We start from the raw sequence: 22,308 nt of genomic DNA on the forward strand, positions 1-22,308 counted from the left end.
AACACTGAAAGCATAAACGTGGGGACTTTGGAGAGCCCAGGCCCCTTCCCCACTCAGCTCTCAAATTCCGGGAGCCAGGCTTGCAAAGAGGGAACCCCTCTCTGGGGAAAAAGACAGGGCATAGGGGGTTCCCCCAAAGAGATGGCCGGGTCCCCGTCACGGCAAGCCACTGCCCTGCACGCACAGCTTTCAGACGCATAAACACACAGGACCGCCAGACCTCGGAGGAAAACCTTCAGGCTGAACACAGCTAGAGACCAAAACGACCGGAGAAAGGAAATTGGGGAAAATGGGGCTGACACGGGAGAAATGACTTAGTATATAATTAACGCCCTTGGTAAGATAATAGAAGATAGGGCACCCGTGAAATTCTACTGGGGTGTTCTTCACAGAAGAAAGAAAATCTTAGCAGAGTTTCTCAAATTTGGGCAAAGAGTGGGAAGCTAAATTTGAGAAACTCTCCCAGAGACAGAAACAGAAAGACAGGGACCTGAGTACCAGGCGAGAAAAGATACAAAAATCAGTTGTTTGAGTTGTAGAGGGACACATCAGAGATAAAAGGGAAGAGGGAAATTTTAAAAAATATAATAATACAAGAAAATGTCCCAGATTAGAGGACAAAGTTTGTTCCATTAAAAAGGCTGCACAAGGGGCGCCTGGGTGGCTCAGTCGGTTAAGCGTCCGACTTCGGCTCAGGCCGAGATCTCGCGGTTCATGGGTTCAAGCCCTGCAGCGGGCTCTGTGCTGATAGCTTGGAACCTGGAGCCTGCTTTAGATTCTGTGTCTTCCTCTGGCTCAAAATTTAAAAAAATAAAATAAATTTTTTTTTTAATTAATGTTTTTTTTTTTATTTTTGAGAGAGAAAGAGAGAGCATAAGCGGGGGAGGGGCAGAGAGAGAGGGAGACAACAGAATCCAAGGCGGGCCCGCTCCTCAGCTGAGGGGCATTTAAAACTCGGCAGGACACGGGGATGACCCACGGTGGGGACACAGGAAAACAAGCAAGAAAACAAAACAATTAACGACTTTAGGAAAAACAGTAAGTTGCACAACAAATAGTGAACCTAAAACTGTCTTAAAACGCTATTAAAAGGACAAGAGAAGAGGGGCGCCTCGGTGGCTCAGTTAAGTGACCAACTCTTGATTTCAGCTCAAGTCGTGATCTCACAGCTCATGAATTCAAGCCCCACGTCCAGCCCTGTGCTGATGGTGCAGAGCCTACTTGGGATTCTCTCTCTCCCTCTCTCTGTCTGCTCTTCCCCCACTCACGTGCTCTCTCTCTCTCTCTCTCTCTCTCAAAATAAGTAAATAAACTTAAAAAAGGACAGAAGAGATGTGTGTATACGGGTGGAGAGGCTAAGTCTAAATCGCCATTTTTTAATTTTAAGAAATTAAAAAGTAACATCAAAAAATTGAAAAAGGAGGGGCGCCTGGGTGGCTCAGTGGTTAAGCGTCCGACTTGGGCTCAGGTCATGATCTCACAGTTTGCGAGTTCGAGCCCGGCATCGGGCTCTGGGCTGACAGCTCGGAGCCTGGAGCCTGCTTCGGATTCTGTCTCCCTTTCTCTCTGCCCCTCCCCCACTCACACTCCGTCTCTGTCTCTCTCAAAAATAAATAAGCATAAATAAATATATATATATATATATATATATATATATATAAATTAAAAAATAAAAAATAGCAATAAAAGTTGTTACTTAGAGGCACCTGGCAATAAAAGCCACCAGATCTATATGGGAAATGGAAATCAAGACTGCTGGTCAGCCTCACGGCACACTGTGACTAACTGTGTGTGCGTATTGCCTTAACACAAATACGACTTTAATTAAATAAGAAGGCAACAGGAGGCCGGGCACCCCTTGACCACTTCCTAGTTCTCCCCAGGGGCAGCCTGGCCTCTCAGTTGCTCTGCCTGTTGTTCCAAACCTAGAACCAAATCAAACCAAAACATAGTTAAGACCAACTAAAAGACAAAACAGGTGCTCGCTTCGGCAGCACATACACTAAAACTGCAACGACACGGGGAAGATTAGCGCGGCCCCCGGGCAAGGACGACACACAAAGTCGTGAAGCCATTGTTGCGCTGTATGCTAACTAACGTGGACGTAAAGGAAAAAAATAAAAAAACAAAAAGGCATTAAAAAACAAAAAAAACAAGACAAAACAGGCAGAAAATCTTAACTGGTTGATTCCTCTGATATTCTGAGCATCTAAGTGCTGGGATGATTCTGGCAGCAGGTTCCACAGCAGGTGATCTGGCCAAGCAGCTCCTTCCCCGGGCAGGTCAGGCAGCCATTAATGACGTCACAGATGTCACCTGCTGAGAGCCTGAGACAAGCCCCCTCATCCCTGTTTGTCACTCACAATAACAGCCTCACAAAACGGGCACCGTGTTTGACAGATATAGAAACTGGGGCTCAGTGCGGTTACAAAACTACACAATTGATAAGCAGAGAAGTGAACGTCCCCCTCTCTGTCACAATCAACACGTATTACATGTGCCAGAGTTTTTTAAATCAAATATTCCTCAAAAAAAAGACTACTGCCATATATTTAAGTCCTCACAAGGTCGCTCCTGTTATGAGGAGCTCTGAATGACTTTATTTCAAATAGCACAATGCTTTGGAGAAGATCTTGTGGACACTGTAAACAGCCTTTGAGGACAATTTTAAAAAGCAGTATAGACGTTAGAACAAATTAAATGAACGCAGTAAAGATGCAGGATACAAAAACCAGGTGCAAAAACTCAGTTGTCTTTCTATACACTAATAATCAATCCAAAAATAATCCCATTTGCAATAGCATCCAAAAGAACAAAATACTTAGGAATTAGCTTAACCAGAGGAAAAAGATTTGTATGTTGAAAACTACAAAGCATTTGGTGAAAGAGACTTAAGAAGTCACCAAGAGATAAAAAGGCATCCCATGTTCATGAATTGGAAAGCTTCATATTGTTAAGATATCAATACTACCCAAAGCAATCTACAGACTCAACGCAATCCCTACCAAAATCCCAATGACATTTCTTGCAGAAGTAGAAAACCCATCCTAAAATTCATATGGAATCTCAAGGGACCCTGAATAGCCAAAATAATCTTGAAAAAGAAAAACAAAGTTGGAAGTCAAACATTTCCTGATTTCATAACTGACTAAAAAGCTACGGCGATTAAACAGTATGGTACCAACATAAATACAGACATCTATCAATGGAATAGAATAGACAGCCCAGAAATAAATCTTCACATATATGGTCAAATGATTTTCAACAAATGTGCCAAGACCACTCAATCGGGGGAAACAACAGTCTTCCCAACATGTGGTTCTGGGAAAACTGGCTATCTGCATGCAAAAGAACCAAGGTGGACTCTTACCTTACACTACGTACAAAAATTAATCAAATTAATCAAAAATTAATCAAATTAATCAAAATGCAACAAAAACCTATAAGAGCTAAAATTACAAAATCCTCAAAAGAAAACAGGGCAATGCTTCATGACATCAGATTTGCCAATTGATTTCTTGAATACAACACCAAAGGTACAGACAACAAGAAAAAAAATAACTTCTAAATTAAAAACTTCTGTATATCACAGGACACCATCAACAGAGTGAAAAGGCAGCCCACAAAATGGGGGGGTTGAATATTTGCAAATTATATTTCTAAATTTTTTTAATGTTTATTTATTTTTGAGAGAGAGAGAGGAGGGGCAAAGAGGGAGAGGGAGCAGGCTCCAGGCTCTGAACTGTCAGCACAGAGCCCAACGTGGGGCTTGAACTCACAAGCTGTGAGAACATGACCTGAGCCAAAGTCGGATGCTTCACCAACTGAGCCACGCAGGCACCCCACAAATTATACTTCTGATAAGGGGATGATATCTAGAACATATAAAGAACTCTGGAACTCAACAGCAAGAAAAACGTGCGCAAAGGACTTGAAAAAAACACTTCTCCAAGGAAGACATACAAATGGCCAATGAGCACATCTGTTAGGATGGCTATTACAAAATACACACACACACACACACACACACACACACACACAACAGAAAACAACAGGTATGGGTGAAGATGTGGAGAAATGGGAACCATTGGGCACTGTTGGCGGGAATATAAAATGGAGCAGCCACTATGGAAAACAGGATGGTGATTCCCTGAAAAATTAAAGATCACAGAACCAGCATACGGTTCAGCAATTCCACTTCTGGGCATATGCCCCAAAGAACTGAAATCAGGGTCTCAGAGAGATATTTGCTTACCCACGTTCGTAACAGCATTATTCACAGTAGCCAAAATGTGGATACAACTCAAGTGTCCATTGATAGACGAACAGACAAGTACAATATGGTATATCCACACCACGGAATACTGTTCAGCCTTAAAAAGGAAGGATGTTCATTCCGACACATGCGTGAACCTTGAAGACATGTTCAGTGAAATAAGGTGGTCACCAAAGGGCAAACACTGTGTGATTCTACTTATATGAGGTACCTAGAGTAATCGAATTCATAGAGACAGAAAGTCGAATGGTAGCTGCCTGAGGCTGGGGGAGGGAAGGGAATATGGGGATTTATAGTCTAATAGGTATGGAGTTTCAATTTTACAAAATGAGAAAGTTCTGGAAACGGATGGTGGTCATGGTTGCACAGCAGTGTGAATGTCCTTAATGCCACTGAACTGCACACGTTCTTTAAAAAATGTTAAAATGATAAGTATTATGTATATTTTACCACAATTTTTTTTAATCTCAGAAGAAAAATGCCAAGGACGCTGAATCCCAAACAACTAGAATTATGAGCAGTAGAACCGTAGGTTCTTGGGAACTCAGAATGCTAGAAATGGGGCTTTCAGAACTTTAGAACCCAATCATTCTAATCTTAGATACAAACAATTTTAGAATTTCAGAGGTCATCATGGTTTAGAGGTGAAAAGGCTAAGTGGCCATCCATAACCTTGGCCCCCTCATCATCACCCCCTCTCTCCCCGCATCAAAAAGTCCTAGCTGAGAAGTTTTGGTACAAGAAGCCCCCGCCTTACCTGCGTAACCATTCCCAGCACAGATTTCACCTAGGGTTTTGACAGCCTGGATTAAAGGCATGGCTACCGGGTCAGATACCTGGTCCTTTCCAAAAGGTTCCACAGGTGCCTTCTGGCTATAAAGAACCCTTTTAAAGCGGGGAAAATATGGCCCAAAGCAATGTTCTTTGCTGTAGCCACTGAAATAGGTATTCGAAAATGACGAAGACTGAGGTTCCTAGTTTTAAAGTATTTCTTCATAAAACCAAGCATTTTGAAGCTAAAAAGACATTTTGGTTGTTAAGATGCACTAAAGTAGAATCAGTTTATTCATTCTTGGATTCCACAATCCTTTTCCTTGGCCCCAATAAGTGCTGGGGACTGGGAACAGAGACGTCGCAACACAGCCCCTTCTCCTGCCCTCCAGTGTGGGAAAGATACAGGCAAATAATTTGGGATCTGTAGTAGGGGTGATACCAAGTCATAGGGCACGATACAGCACTAAGTTTTCCTTTCCCTGACTAGGAGCAAGGGAGGGGCTCTGAAACGGTGGGTGAGAGAGATAATCATAGAAACAGGTATCACAGATGAATAGAGTAGAATGAATAGGTTCCCAGGGTAGAAGGGCATCCTAGGAAGAGCCCCTCACACAAGCAAATGCTTGGAGGTGACAAAATCCACCTGCTAGGTGTTTGTCAATTGCTCAGAAGCCCAGGGCGGGCAAAGTGGGTGGAAGCAGGCCTGGGAGGGACAACTGGGATCACAACCACAGTGGGCCTCCCCTACGAGGCAAAAGTCTGGACTTTACCCAGGACACAGCAAGGAATCAGTGAAGAGTGCTGAGCAGGAAGGGGACAGAGCCGGATCAATGAACACAAACTATTCTTTAGAACACCAATCTGACAAATGTTAGTCTGGAAAGTGACTATTTGGAGAGGTTGGGACATTACCAAAGAAAGCCCCGTTTTGTCAGCTCGATGCTTCCCCTTCAGTGTCATGGCTGTCAAACCAGCCCAGAATTAGCTCCAAACGGCCTTCGGTGAGTCTCAGATCTTCATTTGCATCGTGCACACTCAGAAAGGTGTGAAATTCGTCTTCTTCTTAAGAGAAATCAAAAAAACAAACCTATACGCTTAAAAAAAAATCTGCTTTCCTTTTAAAACAAATTTCAAAGAACTAAATCCTAACTCTTAAACATCTGATTGTAAAAAAAAAAAAAAAAAAAGGCGGCATCCTTGGAGATATTAATAATAACAATTAAGGCTCCCATCAGCTTAGTATCTACTTTGTGCCAGGCACTTTAGATGCATTCATAAAATAGCTACAACAAAAATAGTAGCTGAAGACCACTTGGGTGGCTCAGTCGGTTGAGTGTCTGACTCTTGATTTCGGCTCAGGTCATGATCCCAGGGTCATCAGATTGAGCCCTATGTGGGACTCTGTGCTGAGCGTGTAGCTGCTTAAGATTCTCCCCCCTCTCCTCTCTCTCTCGAAGTAAAAAAAAAAAAAAGTAGCTGAATATATGATGTGATTATCCTGTGCCAGGTCCCATGTTGAGCCCAGATCACCCCCTGCCTTACTGAGCTCTGTCAATATTAGATCCCTTTTACACATGAGCAAACTGAGGCTCAGAGAGAAGACATAACATGCCCATGGGAAGAATGGAGCCAGGATCCAAACCCATGGGATCTCTATGGACCCACATGCTTAACTAAGCAGGATCCCAACTGCAATGCCTTACTCAATCCTCACAATAGCTCTACAAAGAAAGGGCATCGTCCTACCTGGTACCTCACTTTTGGATGAATACACTGAGGCATAAGAGGAATAACTACGTCAAGGTTGCCCAGCAGGCATGTGGCTGGTCAGGGCCAGGGAGGGGATCCGCCTGCTCCAAAGGCGGCATCCTTCCCACTGGCTCCTTTCTCCTGTTAGGAATTTGATTTAATTTATAAATAATAAATATGAAGTGCCAACTGGGGGTGCTGTCTGTGGTGCTGAAGTTCAGGCATGCATGAGACCAACAAGATCCCCGCCTTTGAGTGGTGGGCCCCGTGCGATGTTGGCAACAAAGGAATAAACAAGTAAGTACCAGGTCAGGTGGGGATACTTGATATGAAAAAAATAAAGCCAGGCAGGCGAGCTGGACAGAAAGCATCAGGGTGGGGAAGCTGACCAATCCAGGGAAGGTCTGAGAAGCTGACCTCTGAAAGCCAAGACTTGGGGCGACCTCCAGGAAACCACATCCCCGCACTGGGTCTCTGTCTCCTCATCTGCAAAGTGGGGACAACATTACAAAGAACGTGGGCTTTTTGTCGCGGGGGAGAAGTGAGCAAACAACATGAAAACACCTTTAGACTGTAAAGTGTTTTTGAACTGTAAAGTGCCATCCAGAGGAAGGCATTATTGGTAAGCCCCCATGAGACTTGGAAATGAGTCTTTGTAGCAAAATGTGTTTTTCCGAATATGACACGTAGGGTGTCGGACAAATTCTCACATCCTGTCAGCAACTTAAACATGACTTTATTTGGCTGGCCCCGATGCTATAAAGTGTTACTCATGACCACGAATATCAAAACAGTCTTGAAAAGGAGTGATTTGCTAATTGAAAAGGCCAGGGTTTTCTGGATACACAGGAGAAGTTCCCATATTTAAAAAAAAAAAAAAGGTCACCTTAGGTACTGAAAAATACTACAAATTTAAGAAAGAGAACAGACCTTGAGTGAGAATCCTGATCCCACTTTTATTTGCTGTTAAGGTCTTGGGCAAGCTCTTCACTTCCTTGAGCTCAGTTTCTCCATCTGTAGAGACACTAACACCTCAAGGGGCTGTCTAGTTGTGTTGTCCCGTACGATGGTGATGAACCCCCCATAGCTATTTAAGTTCGAATTAATCACAATGAAATAAAACACAACAGTCAGCTTCTCGGTCACACTAGCCACATTTCTAGTGCTCAATACCCACATGAGGCCAAGTGGCTACCATACTGGACTGCACTGGTCTAGGGCCTGACTACTCACCACCTGGGAGCTTGTAAGAAATGTGGAATCTCCAGCCCATCCACATCTGCCAAGCTGGGACCCACATTTTACCCAGACTCGCCCTCCAGGAGCTTCTCACGCACCTGAAGTCTGGGAAGGGCTGGCTGTCAGGATTCTGTGAGAGACCCGGCAGGGAGATGCCCCATGAGAAGGGGCAGCTCTGTGATAACGACAGCAGTGGGGCAGGGCAGTTTCCACGCCCTCTCTAAGTGGTGATCACAGTCTCCAAACGAAACCAGACACAGAGCTTCCGACAAAGTCTATGCTGAGCCCAGGTGCAGGAGGCATGCGGGGGAAGGTGCGGACAGAGAAATGGTGGGATCTTCCAGACATTTCAGAGGTTTGTGTGCACACGGGGACAGAATATTTCATTTCTGTGCTAGCCAGGATGTTCGAGCGGTGGACTATTCCTGTTTTGGAATGAAGTCCAGCATGAAAATGACATTTTAAAAAACCCACAGGCTTATTTCACATCCAAACACATCGCTCCAAGCTGGTAGAAAAAAAGGAAAGAAGCATACCAGCAAGAAAATCTTGCCTCCTCAGCTTTTGAATGACCAAGCCGGTATTTCTCTACTAACCAACAATTCCCTCCAATGGTTCTGCAGCCTCGAACGGGCACTAAGGAGTGAAGATACACCGCAGGGTGAAGCGAAGGGTCATGGAGGAAACCCAGCAAAGCCTCTGAGCCCATGTGGTTATTAACACATCATCCTTCCTCCACACTTCCTCCAGTCTGGGAGGATCCATTGTACAGATGGGGACCTGAGACCCAGGTAAGTCCGTTGCCCATGGTCCCATACCTGGCAGGCAGGTGAGCTGTGAATTAAACCTCCATGGGTCTAACTTGATCACAGGTTACCATGTCAGGCATCATGTCATGGTGTTTTCTCATTTACATGTCTCTTCAGTAGAAATCTTGTTTGTTTTGCCACCCACTGTATCCTCAGCGTCTAGCACAGGGTCTAGGACAACACAAGTGCTCAATACATGTTTCTTGAGGGAGTGAATGACTGCAAACCAATGGCAAGTCAGAGCTCCAGACTCAGACCCTTGGTTGGCCTGCTCCTTCAAGCTGGAAGGCCTGAACCCACCCTTCACCTGACCAAACATCGCTCAGATGCCAAGGTCTCCCTCAACGCCCACTTCCTACGTGAAGCCTCCTGACCTTCCTACTTGGTTCGCGTCCCCTATCCAGCCTCCGCTTCTCCCACTCACTCACTCCCTCGGGCCCTCCGTGGCAACCCAGCCATGCCTGCCCAGTGGCCCTCAAAGGTGCCACCAGCACTGCTGACTCGAAGCTGCTGCCTCTGCCCAGAATGCTCTCCCTAACTGGCTTCCCCCCGTTCGGCACTTTGCTCAAATGTCACTTCATCGGGTCCTGCCCTGACCCCTTATTCTGACTCTCCAACACACTACAGCTCTCTTTATCCATGGCCTGTCTTCTGTTTGTTCACTGCAGCATCCCCAGTGTCCAGGATCATGCCCAGCACATACCAAGTGCTCAGCAAACATACGTTGAGTGTAAACTGGAAAAGATTATTATTAATAATCATGATGACGAATACTTCAGGGCAGGCTTATAAACACATCAGAAGTGAGACACCAGACAACAAAGATACATAAGATCGCAGCAAGAGGGGATGGGGTGGGTGCGTTCCAGGGACCTTCAGGGAAGAATGCAGACATCGATTAATTTCAGATTGAGTTAAGTCAGATATGCATATTAAAAATTTATGAGCAGCCACTAAACAAATTGAAAAAGAATGTAGAATTTCCAAACCAGTAGAGGGGAAAAAAACAAACTTCAATCAATCCCAAGCAGGGGCTGGGGCATACAATGAATGGCAGAAACGGACAGGTTTAATATACAGGAAACACCAAACAAATATTCATTGGTATTATTCAAATACAAAAATCTTTACCAAGATCCTCCTACATAGAAATGACAGGGACACAAGTCTGGCCTTCAAGACACTCACAGCTGAGTGAGACGGATGCCTGACATGACACAGAGTGTGGATCAGTCAGAGTGGCTTGAAGATTTCCTCCTTCCAATTATCAAAGCCATTTACCAAATGCATCACCCTTTTCACTTTGGCCCTCAGGAAGCTCAGGCTCCTACTTCCAGCTCACAGGGTCCATCTAGCCCTTAGTGTTGATATTCTAGGCCCTCCTTTTGAACTACTCTAATTTCTTTCTTTTTTTAAATCTTGGCTTTTCATTTATCAGTAATGTGTTACCATTTTACTATCCTTACTGCTTCTATAAATCATCTCAAATCTTTCGGCACAAACTGGGATATAAATAAGCAAGCATAAAATCCCCCAGAATAACAAAATGAAACGAAGGAAGAAATCTCAGAGACCCCAGGCCTTTCAGAGATGTGCTTCTATACCTTGTTTAAGCATAAATTTTTTGTTGTTGTTTTTAACTTAAGGCAGAGATTTTTAGGATGATGGTCTTGCAAAACATGTTTGAAATATACACATGCGGGGCACTTGGGTGGCTCAGTCGGTTAAGCATCTGACTTCAGTTCAGGTCATGAGCTTCCTGTTCATGAGGTTCGAGCCCCAAATCGGGTTCTGCAGTAATGGTACAGAGCCTGCTTGGGATTCTCTCTTCCCCTCTCTCTCCCTTTTCCTCTCTCTCTCTCTCTCTCTCCAAATAAACAAATAAACATTTTAAAAAACAATACACACACACACAAACACACACACACACACACACACACACACACACACACACACACCCCAGTGGGTCTCATTCATTTCCAAAGCCATTCTGTTGCAAATAGATAATTCGCACTTAACCACACTTCTCAAGGGGGTTGGTTATATGTTAATACGAAAACACTGCAATTATGCCTAGCCAAGATCATTTGACCACAGCTAGAAATTCTAGATTCTTTCCCTTTCATTAGAAGTTAATTTTCTCTCTTTTAGCCCCTAAAACACGCTTTGGCTTTGTGAAGATTTTTTTTTTTTGATGAGTATAAAAAATTAATTTTTTAAATGAACACCAAATTTGTGCTGCACTGTTCACCCATTTTTTAAAATCTAGGCATCAATCTTGCCCCTGGGAAAGCACCTGCTCATCCCTCACTTTGGCCACTGTGCTATCTACAACCAAATTCCTCGGGCACCATCCAGGCTCCCGACCAGGGAGGGAGCTGCCAGAAATAGGGACCGAAGTCAAAGAAAAATTTTGCATTAAATATTCAGTCTTGGGGCACCTGGGTGGCTCAGTGGGTTGAGCGCCGACTTCGGCTCGGGTCACGATCTCGCGGTCCGTGAGTTCGAGCCCCGCGTTGGGCTCTGTGCTGACGGCTCGGAACCGGAGCCTGTTTCGGATTCTGTGTCTCCCTCTCTCTGACCCTCCCCCATTCATGCTCTGTCTCTCTCTGTCTCAAAAATAAATAAACGTTAAAAAAAAAAATTCAGTCTTGAGTCTTTGCAAGAATAACAGGTTTCTGGAAATGTCTGAATCGGGCCATTATATCCAACTAATGAGGAAAGGAACCGGAATCCACATTAGATCTACTATTCGGTGATAATCCCTGTAAGATCTTTAAAAGAAAAAAAAAAAGGACTCTTTCTTCTTAATGTGTATTTATTTTTGACAGAGAGAGAAAGAGAGGGACAGAGCGGGGGAGGGGCAGAGAGAGAGGGAGACACAGAATCTGAAGCAGGCTCCAGGCTCCGAGCTGTCAGCACAGAGCCCGATGCGGGGCTCGAACTCACAAACCGCGAGATCGTGACCCGAGCTGAAGTCAGACAACTGACTTCAGACAACAGCTCAACCACCTGAGCCACTCAGGCGCCCCTGCACATTTTGACTGATGTGACCACATGATAAAATTTCTCTTTCTTTTTCTTCCTTTGCTTAACAAATACGGGTTGAGCGCCCTCCTAAGCCAGGCCTGCCGGGCTCCGTGGACACCAGGTCAGTGACCCGCCTCACCCTCCACCCCCACCTCCCATCAGCAAACCCTGTTGATGTCATCTCCAAAATGCGGCCGAACCCTGCACTTTGCACTGTGCCCTCGGCCACCCCCAGGTCCAGTCCCGGCTCCCCTCGCCTCTCAAGGACACCTGTAAAGTCTCTTCTGGTGCCCCAGTAGCCGCAGCCCAGCTCACCCAGCAGCCAAAGGAGTCTTTCAAAACACTGAGTCAGACCATGTCCTTCCCCTGCCTCTGCCCCACCGGCCACTTTAACACTTAGAATAAAACCCACGTCCTCTCCCCAGCTGCTGGCCAGCAGGACCGGGCCTCCTCCCTGGCCTCCAGGGCCACTGTGCTCAGCCCTGAGGGCCTCTGGCTACCCTCCAGGTAATTCAGAACTGGGTTCTTCTCAGCGCAGGACCCTCTCGGAGGGGGCTTCCTGGACCACCTTATGTCAGATAAACCCCTGCCCCAGTCACTCTCACCTTGCCCTGTTTACTGACCTGATTTACTGATCTAATCACCAAAACGATCTTGTCTATTTACTCTGTTTTATCTTTATAACTCATCCCTGCCTCAGGCCCCTCAGGCAGGAACCACACCCGCGGTGGACATCCCTGAACCCCCAACACCGAGCCAGCGAATGTAGTGGGCTCCTGACACCTGTATTGAGTGGGGTGAGTGTGGACCCCTCCCCCATGCTCCCACGGTCACAGCCCAGCAGGAGAAGCAGACCCTCGCCCAACCCACCGGGGCCCAGAGGCCAGGAGGAAAGTGGGCCTGGGGCACTGCTCCCCGGACAGCGCCCGCACAGCCAAGCAAGAGCACTGGGGAGGCCCTCGTTAACACATGGTCCACATGTCACATTTTATGGAGGTCGGACACTCAGCGGGGGGAAAGCGAGGTCACCCGATTGGTGCAGGGCAGAGCCAGAGGCGGGCCCCAGGAGCCCCGACTGCCGTTCTCTATCCCCTGCTCTGGTTGAAGAGGCTGCGGGTCCTGTCCACAGATCAGGGTGAGGCCCGTCCCCGAGGAGCTGAGCTGCTTGCACCCCTGGGGATCCCGGCCACACCGGCAGAGCTCCTCGCCTGTGCCCTGTCCGCACAGTGCTGGACAGTGGGAGAGCTCTGCTGCCTGGAGAGCACGCTGCCGATGCCGAGGGGACCCAGGAAGGGTCCTGCTCTGCAGCGGGGTGCCCCGGGACCGGGGACGGTGCAGGGGCTCCATGTACTATCTCTGCAGGGGCCGTCTCTGCAGCCTTGCACGCAAAACATGAGACGCGCCACGGTCACGGCCCAGGCGTGGCAAGCAGGTGACACGCACACAAATGAGAAATGTTTGGTGGGGAGAGGCGGGAAGGACGGAGGTCAAAAAGTTAAAGGGATAAGACAAAAGCAGGGTCTCGTGCTCACACACGCTGCCGGGGACAGAGCTGAGGGCGGCGGATGGGGACAGCTCAGCCTTCCACGTGAAGGGCGGCTACCCCGCCAGGAAGGGCAGACCGGAGATCAGGGAACAGTCAGAACCTGGGACGTGGCTGCCGCGGGAAGGCAAGTGGTTGAGCGGTGTTGGCAGGGTTGGGGGTGGGGACCCTCCAGCCGCACGGGAGCCCATCTTTTCCCGCAGGCCCTAACAATCCCTGTGCCTGGGGGCACCCTCCAGCTCCTGCGTGGGGAGGGCCGGCGCCCTGCGCGTTCCGGGGCCCCTCACCTCCACCTGCAGCCATCCCGCGGGCTCCTGGGCTACATCGCAAAGAGGCACAAGGCTGCGGGCGGCCCACTTCTGCGGCCGAACCCCTGCGGCCCTCGGGCCTTCAACACTGTGGCAGATGAGGCGAGAACCAAAAACACTGCCGTGGAATGATTTCCCCATTTCCCTTCCTCTCCCTTCCTCCCTCACAGACTTTAATTAAGGGTTTCCTTGCAGGAGACCCAGCTCTATTTAACTAAATCCTTGGACCCCTTTTATATTGTCTTATATCTCGTTTCATGCTAGGGCCCCAGTAAAAAGTTAATTATAACTTCCAAATACTCCATTACCAGGCCCCCATCTTCCTCCCCTGCCTGATTCTGCTAAGGGTAGTGCCACTTAATTAACTGGCACATCTTATGCTTGTCAGACGTCTCCACGCTTTATTCAACCAACACCTGCCCGGCAGCCCTCAGGGCCAGCGGGGGCGGGGCTCTGAGGACCCTCGCTGACCGGGGCACTATCTCCACGCTCTAGGGGTTCACAGGATCCCGCAGGGGGAAGGCGAGCCTGGCTGGCCGGCCCGCCTGGGGGCTCACGGTGGCTCAGCAGGTAATATAAGCAGGTGAAGGGGGCAGGCAGACAGCAGCAAGGTCAGAATAACAGTGACAGCTGATACGGGCCTCAGGGAAGGGAGAGGGCACGCTGGAGGGATGCACGCAGGTTTGGGACAGAACGAGTCTGAAATTCTGGCGGACAGCCAGGAGGAAGTGTCTTCTGAGAAGAGTGAACAATAATACACCAGCTGGATCTCAAAGGGAAAGCTAAGTGTGGAAAGACGGGGCCGGAGTGACTGTCATCTGGAAAGAACCAAGGCTTCAGCAGGCAGGGGCAAAACAAGGAGCAAAAGGAGACGGGCATGGGACGGTGCGGAGAGGACGGTGGTGTGGAGACTGCTGCGGGAGAACCCAAGTTAGATGGGCGGTGTCCAGCCCGGGGCGGTGGGGGCAGGGGGGAGGGTGGAGAAGCCAGGAGGGGAGGGGAGGGGAGGGGAGGGGAGGGGAGGGGAGGGGAGGGAACAACTGGCCTGTGGCCTCTGGGGCCCGTGCAGGGGTCTGAGGCCACCAAAGCTAGGGGGTGGGAGTGAGGGCTGCAGGGGCCAGGGCTGAGGAGGCCAGCCTGGCACCTGCTGGTCACAGAGAGCGAGCCTGGTGACCCTATGTGAATCAGTCCTTCAAGGCAAGGTCGCCAATGGAAGCCAGCAGCCTGGTGCTCACGCCTGGGGCGCGATGCGTGTGGTGTCGAGACCCCGGGTCAGCGGCAGCCTCGGCAGCCAGCATCTTGGGAGGTGGGTGCTGCTGGGGCTCAGCGTCTCCTCCTGTTCTCGGCACCCCTGGCCTCCAAGGTGGACCCCAAACAGCCACCTGAAACACCAGGCCCTCCTTGGTTGGGTCCAGATCCCTGCTGGCCTCAGCTCCTGGCCTCATCGTGGAGACCCCAACTCAGCCTCCAACCCTCGGTCTTCTCAGACCCACCCCAAGTTCCGAGTTGCAACAGCCACAGCTCACACCCTCCTGCAGACCGCCCTGCCCTCCCCAGAGCCCCCACTTATAGCTGCTTCCACCCAACGACAGTCAGCTGTGCACAGCCCTGCTGGGGACACAGTGACCGGCTCACAGCACATCAGTGTGCTGCCCACTCGTCCATCCCAAGCCCACAGCCTCTGGCCGCCCCCCACCCCCACCCCGGGCCAAGTGCTGCCTGGTGCTGGGGATGAGGCTCAGCCCTGCCCTCCAGGCGCTGATGGTCTAGGTGGGAAACAGGGGCATGAAGCCACAGATAATGCCCTGCCACCACCAGGATCTGAACGGGGAGCTCTGGGTGCAGAGGGAAGAGAGGCCAACGCTGCCCTACTGGGCGGGGCAGCCTTCACGCGCAGCGACTGGAGGGCGGGCAGGACTCGGCACGACAGGAGGAAGAACATTCCCCACTGTGGGGAGAGCAGGAGCCAAGGCCAAGAGTGGGGACGGAGGAGCACAGCGTCAGCCGGTTCGGCCGACACTGAGGTCATTAGCTATGGAAAAACAAGGAGCTTCCAGCACATTCCTTTCCATTTTCAGCAAGTTTTGCTGTTCCTTTCACCCTTTCTAGCTGAAAAGCCTGTCCTTAGTGATTTTTTAGCTGTTCCTGGAACATTTACAAACCAAGCTGGCATTTCTATTTCATGAATATATCTGGGATATTAATGGGCGACGGGAAAGGTATTAACGGTCTTCTCAGGAGAACCCTGTCGCCCCCAAACCTGCCCCCTCCAACAGACAGACCCAGACAAAACCCTGCAAATGGGCAAAACACGGTCACCACTCACAGCCAAGCCCAGAGCAGCGCACCTGCCAGCCAATTAGAGTCAGCTTGAATTTAGCCACACACACCGCAGTTAGGTGTCCAATCTTGACTTGCAAAGAAGGTCTTTATTAATTTCTTAAATCCCCTCTTGACTGCCTGGAGGTGACCCCTAGAATATGATTTTAAATGCTTTCTGTGAGATCAATGAACGGGGAAGAAGCAGGCTACTGTAGATTTCAAATCCATAACTTTCTTATCCAAGGAGAAGAGCCTGGCCCTTCCAGGGATGGGGAGTGAGGGGGAAGCCCTGCTGTCCTAGGGAAGGGCTCCAGGTGGCATTCTGAGTAGATGGATGACACCAGGCCTGACCTAAGGCCAGGGCTGCCCTCACCGCCATCTTGGGACACGTTCTGTACCAGATACCAGAGAGGCCAAGATTTCTTGAAAAACGGTAAGATTTTACTGTTGCCTTTATATGATGCACATGCTCCGTACAGAAAATCCAGGTAGAGGAGAGAGAAAACCATAAAGAAGAAAATATGCCATGACCCACCACCCAGACATCAATTCTGGAACATTTCGGAGACTTTGCCCTCACTCTAACTCCATAATTCAGGCCTTTGAATACCTTTTTAAAGGTCACTCCCCTACACTACACAAACCTCCCCCAAATACCCTTTGCACTTGGAACCAACCCCCAAATCCCATCCTTGGCCCACAGGCCTGCGAACAGGAGCCCCCCGCCCCCCGCTCCTCAGATGCACTGTGTCCCCATCACCAGAAGGCAAGCATGCCCCGTCCCTCCCACCGCGCTGTCACCCCGGTGCCTGGGACACACATGGCACGTGGGAGGTTCCCAGTGAGACAGACCAAATGGATGAATGAGTACTTCCTTCCAGTCTTTTCTCCGTGCGTGTGTGTGTAACTGCAGACATAGCTAAGATCATACATCAACACTTCTCAGGAGCTGCACACACTTTTGCCCACACATTGTTCTACCACTTTCTCTGTCTCCTGCTACTCACCCCCATGGCTCAGATCAGATGTTCCCCTCTCCTGGGGGACCCGCCCATGACACCTACCTCTACCCCAAGGGGAGACCTGATCTGGCAAACGCCAGCTCGGGGCGGGGGGGGGGGGGGGGCGACAATGCCACATACACAATACTTCACAGAAGCCGATCATTCCTCTATCCTAATGGAGGCTCAAAACAACCTACTTCCAAAGAGGTAGGCAGGGCAAGGGGAGCCTGACCGCCTGCCTCTAAAAGGAGGCCGCTGAAGCCCAGACAGGTCGCGTGGCTGCTGTAATTACCCGGGCAGGAAGCAGACCCAAGATGGCAAAGTGCACACGTTTACGTTGAGTCAGAGAGGTTTCACCGTACGAAGAACAAGAAAGGAGACAACGGCTGAGGAGGAGCTCAGCTCCAGAACCCAACTGCCTGGGTTCGAATCCAAGTAGCTCTGCCACACGCCTTGGGCAAGTCACGTCACGGCGGTGGGTCTCGGCTTTCTCCTCTGTGAAGTGGGGGTGACAACGGCTCCTGCCTCATTCTGTCGCCAGGAGGATGAAAGGATTTGATAAGACACACCAAGCGCAGAGAATAGTGCCCCGCACGCATCAACACTCACTAACCGCTCGGCGTCTGTGAGAGCGCACCTGTCCTGACCATGCACTTGGGCCTAATGAGCCCCCAGCCCGGCTCTCAGCCACAGTCGCCACCTCCCGGGGCCCCGAACTGCCAGCCCACAGAGGCGGAGTCTCACTTCTCACTTTGGGCGACAGGCAGGCTCCCTAAAAGCCCGCTGCAGGCGGACCTCTAGGAGCCTGCTCCTATATACGTGTTCACTCACGCGCAAATTCCCTGCCGCTCAGTCAAGTAGGGGAGGGGCTTCTCATTCTGGAGTCTGGAGTCTGGAGCCCCCCCCCCGACCCCACCCTATCCCACTTGAGTGACGGGCACTGACGTCGGCAAACACTTCGAGGCAGCAAAGGGGAGACGCCTGGGGGACCCCCTGTGTAAGCTCATCCTTCCACCTGCAACAACCCAGGCAGATAAATCGATCCAGCTCCGGGTCACATGAAGACCCCGCCACGCCCCCCTCCCAAATTCCCACAGCACGTTGTTCTGACTTCTATGAAAGGGCAGCTAGAACCATCTTTCTAAAAATGGCCGGCTCGCCATGCTGGCCCTCTGGGGTCCCCAATTCCCCTCACGTTCAGAGTCACGGTCAGCCCAGCCCTCCTTCCGGGGCCCTCACCCTCAACGCCCCAAATCCCCTCACCCCGGCCACAGCACCCGGCCACTCCTCTCCAGTGCCCACCAGCACCCCTGACCTCAGCTGCCCCTTCCCTGCACTGACTCGCAACTGCTAAGTCAGGGCCTGGCCCGGAGTCAGCTTCCCCAGGAAGCCTCCCCTGCCAGCAGAAGGCCATCGTCAGCCTTGACCTGTGCTCCTGGAGCACGTGGCACCATCCCGGCTGCACGGGCGGCCGTTTGCTTCACTCATCCCCTCCTCAGTGACGGACCTCATTGGAATCAGTCCCCACCCTTGAGACCCTCGGGCTAACTCTCCTTCTAATTGGGACAAAAACAGCACTGGTCCTCAAATTCACCTGGTTCCCAAAAGTCAAGTAGGCAGTGACGGAGAGGAGTCTGGCCCAAAGCGGGAGCCTGGCACCTGCCTGGGACACAGGCTTGGCTCAGCCTCACATCTTTGGACACCCGCAGCCGTGTGGGGGGGGGGGGGGGGGGGGACAGGAAGCCAGCGGGGACCCCACCCTAGGGGGGGCAGCCTGGGGCCAGGAGGCGGCACGCGACAAGGCAAGGAGCCGTGAGACAGACCCGCCCTGCGGGAGCCCTCTCCCACCTCGGCCTCCACACATTCCAGCCCAAACGGGGCGCTTGACCAGAATCTCCCGTTTGAAAAATCAATATTTAAAGCTCCAAGCCTGCCAAGCGGAGGGAAGGCCTTGCTTGTAAATATTTGTCTCGACTGGCAAAGCTGGGCCTCTCGCTCCTGCGGCTCCCCCCGCCTCGCTCCTGGCCCTCTGCTCACGGAGCTCCCAGCCAAGTGCGCGGCGGGGGTGGGGGGGGGGGAGTTGGGGGGGCTCGGGGGGGGTGGGGACCGTCTGGCGGCCGAGCAGCGCTGGGCACGGAGGTGGGACTGCTCTGCACCCACACCTCCAAGCCAGTGCACTTGCACGCTGGGCCGCCCAGGGGCCGTCCATGTGTCCCCCAGGCCACGGCAGAGACGGCTCGCTGTGCGGTTTCTCTGGATTCTGGGCAGGTTGTTTTTCCCAGGAGGCACTCCACATTTATGTTTTTTGTTTGTTTGTTTGTTTGTTTGTTTGTTTGTTTGGGGAAGAAAGCAAAAAGCTGAAGACAAACCCCGGGGGGGCACGCTTATAAATCATCGTCCACCATCGCCCATCGAGCTCCACTCCTTCTCCCAACAGCTGCCCCCGGGGAGGAGTCCGCACGGGTCCCCTGCCTGGGGATCCCCTCACTGGGGAAGCCTTCACGCCGGTGGTGGTGGCTGAGCCGGTACAGACCAGCTGGGTGCCTGCCCTGGTATCACCGCTCGTAGAGACTGATCCATTCATTCGCCCACTCATGCCTTCATTCATTCACCAATTATATATTGAGCACCTACCTGTCTCAGGCGCCGGGGGCTAGACATGCAAATGGACATAAACAAACCTCGACAAAATCCCTTCTGGAGGGCGTCTCCCAGGCCAAAAGAATCGCACAAACTAAGTCACAGCGGGAGGCAAAAGCTGGGGTGGGAGACATGGAGGCGTGGCCGAGAGCGGGCAGTCAGGGAAGGCTGCCCAGGGGAGGTGGGCAGGCAAAGCGAGGCCTGAGAGGGGGGCCCTGGCAGCGCAGGAAGGCCACCTCCGGCCCGGCACCTACCAAGCCACTCGTTGAACTTCTTCACCTCGCTCGGGAGCCCCAGCTCCGTGAAGTCCCCGGCGTGGATGAGCACATCGCCGTAAGGCATCTGGATGGGGTCCGTCCTCGAGTGGGTGTCAGACACACAGACAAAGCGGGTGTAGCCGGGCGGCTTGGGGGCATCGTGAGGCACGGGGTCCACCCTGCGGGGAGAGAAGACACTGCAGGCGGTGTGCGACCAGCACGAGGCCCGAGCACAGCTCACGGCCCCACCAGCCACGGACACAGACGGCGCGCCCCGACTTCCCGGGTGGGCCCCTCGGGGGCTCCGAGTCCCGACTCTCCCGCTTGCTGGCTGAGCAAAACGTGTGTCCCCCTGAGGCCTCAGTTTCCCCTCAGTAACATGGGCCCTCAGGGGTTAAAGGAGGTAACTACGGAGTGGAGAGCACCTGTGGGCACGGTGCGATTACGACCTGCTCTTTGGCTGCCGCGGCCCTTTCCATCATCGACCCTCTTTAGATGAGTTTTTCCCCTACCTCGCTCCCCTCCCGTGAGGTTTTTAACCCCACAGATAACTGTTCGTGTATGTATGCATATCTGGGCTCTCTAAGAAGAATAAGCTTTCTTCACCCCCTAAAAACGAGTCTCGCCCCCCTCCAGAGAATGTAAGTTCTCTTACATTACATTACATACATTACATTAACCCCATCGAGAATTGTAAGTTCTACGGCCTCTGGTCCGAGTGGAAGAACCAGCCCCAGGCACCGTGCGGGGGGGCACGCAGCATCCAGGGAAAGAGGGGTGCAAAAGCAGGGGTGGGGGGGAATCTCACAGGAAGCGCGGGAAATCAAAGCACGAAAGATAGGCAGCAGGTTTTCAAAACCGTGAGATGGTCTCCTCATTTTTTTTTTTTTTAATTTTTTTTTTCTCAACGTTTTTTATTTATTTTTGGGACAGAGAGAGAGACAGAGCATGAACGGGGGAGGGGCAGAGAGAGAGGGAGACACAGAATCGGAAACAGGCGCTCCAGGCTCTCGAGCCATCAGCCCAGAGCCCGACGCGGGGCTCGAACTCACGGACCGCGCGAGATCGTGACCTGAGCTGAAGTCGGACGCTTAACCGACTGCGCCACCCAGGCGCCCCGGTCTCCTCATTTTTAAAACAAGGGCTTTCCAGGGTTGTGCGGGCAAAGGGTCCCCGAATCAGACCGGGGCTTCGGATCCCAGCTCCGCCATTTCTCGCTGACGTGTGACCTTCAGCAAAACACGTGGCCTCGTTCCGCTCGCCTGGAACATGGAGCCACCTCACGAAGCAAAAACCATCGGGAAATGAAAAAGAGCTGCAGAAAGGTAAGTTCTTGCTCCGCGAAGCCCGTCACAGCCCTCTGGTTTCGAGGACGCCAGGGCTGAGTTAAGTGGCCCCGCGTGGCTGCCGGTCCGGTGCTCCCCAAACCACGCTCAGCCTCCTCAGCTGAATGATTCTGCCAGGCTCAAAACTCTTAAAAACAACGCAATGACATTTCAACGAGCGGCTCTCTCCAAACGAGTATGCCACTCGAGGAGTTGTGTTTAAATCTAATTATGCGGCAAACCAAAAGCGGTACCATATCAGTTACATAAATACTTTTAAAGACATCTTTCTAATTATCCTTTTTTTTTTTTTTCCAGACAATATACTTCGAAGAAATTTAATTAACAACCTTACGAGAGACGTGGGTTCAGCGTGCTAATGTGCGGGGAGCGTTAGTGCGCTCTATCTACCACAGTGGGAGGCACCAAGCCAGCCTCCCCTCGTCCCGGGAGGGAGCACGCTCGGGCCTTTCCGGGGCCGGTCAAGGTGAGTTAGACTCCCGGCAGGTCAGAGTGGGGCATGACCGGGGAGAAGAGGAAAACCCCCAGAGTCTGATGATGACCAACAAGAAGGCCCTGGCACGCCCCCCCCCCCGCCCCGCCTTCCTTCTGCCTCCATCCATTCAGTCAGTCACTCATTCATTCAGCCAAGCACATCCTGCCCACTCACTGTGGGCCGGCCCCGAGCTCAGTGCCGGGGCCCCGGGGATGAACCGGGCCTAAACCCAGACCAGGAGACCACAGACTGATGGTGGAGGCAGACTTGGCTAGGCAGTGACAATAAGGCCACCGGCCTTGACCGGGCAACGGAGAAGCTGGGGGCCAGAGAAGGCCCTAATCCAGCAAGGGGCTCCCTAGAAGCTTCCAGGAGGAGGCGGGACCTGAGCTGGTCTGGGAGCTAAAGACTCCCTCCCATCCCTGTGTCCTCAGAGTCCCTGCCCTCTTCCCCTGCCCCCAACCCTTTGACAGACGGTCTGGCAGGGAGCTAGGCCTCTGGGTCACCTGTACATCCTGCCTGCCCCCAGTGCAGCC

The 22,308-nt window shown here is 51.3% G+C and overlaps 1 protein-coding gene and 1 pseudogene across 1 annotated transcript in view; one reads left to right on the plus strand and one right to left on the minus strand.

Moving 5' to 3' along the window:
• The window catches only part of MPPED1 (metallophosphoesterase domain containing 1), a 74,520-nt gene that overhangs the window by 34,034 nt on the left and 18,178 nt on the right, over positions 1-22,308 (minus strand). Inside the window, exon 3 of the mRNA XM_058741093.1 lies at positions 19,949-20,130. Within this exon, the coding sequence (XP_058597076.1) occupies positions 19,949-20,130 (182 nt within the window). The remainder of the gene's footprint in view (positions 1-19,948; positions 20,131-22,308) is intronic.
• LOC131484167 (U6 spliceosomal RNA) lies at positions 1,979-2,079 on the plus strand (annotated as a pseudogene).

The sequence above is a fragment of the Neofelis nebulosa genome, chromosome 8 (genome assembly GCF_028018385.1).
Source record: "Neofelis nebulosa isolate mNeoNeb1 chromosome 8, mNeoNeb1.pri, whole genome shotgun sequence".
Lineage (NCBI taxonomy): Eukaryota > Metazoa > Chordata > Mammalia > Carnivora > Felidae > Neofelis > Neofelis nebulosa.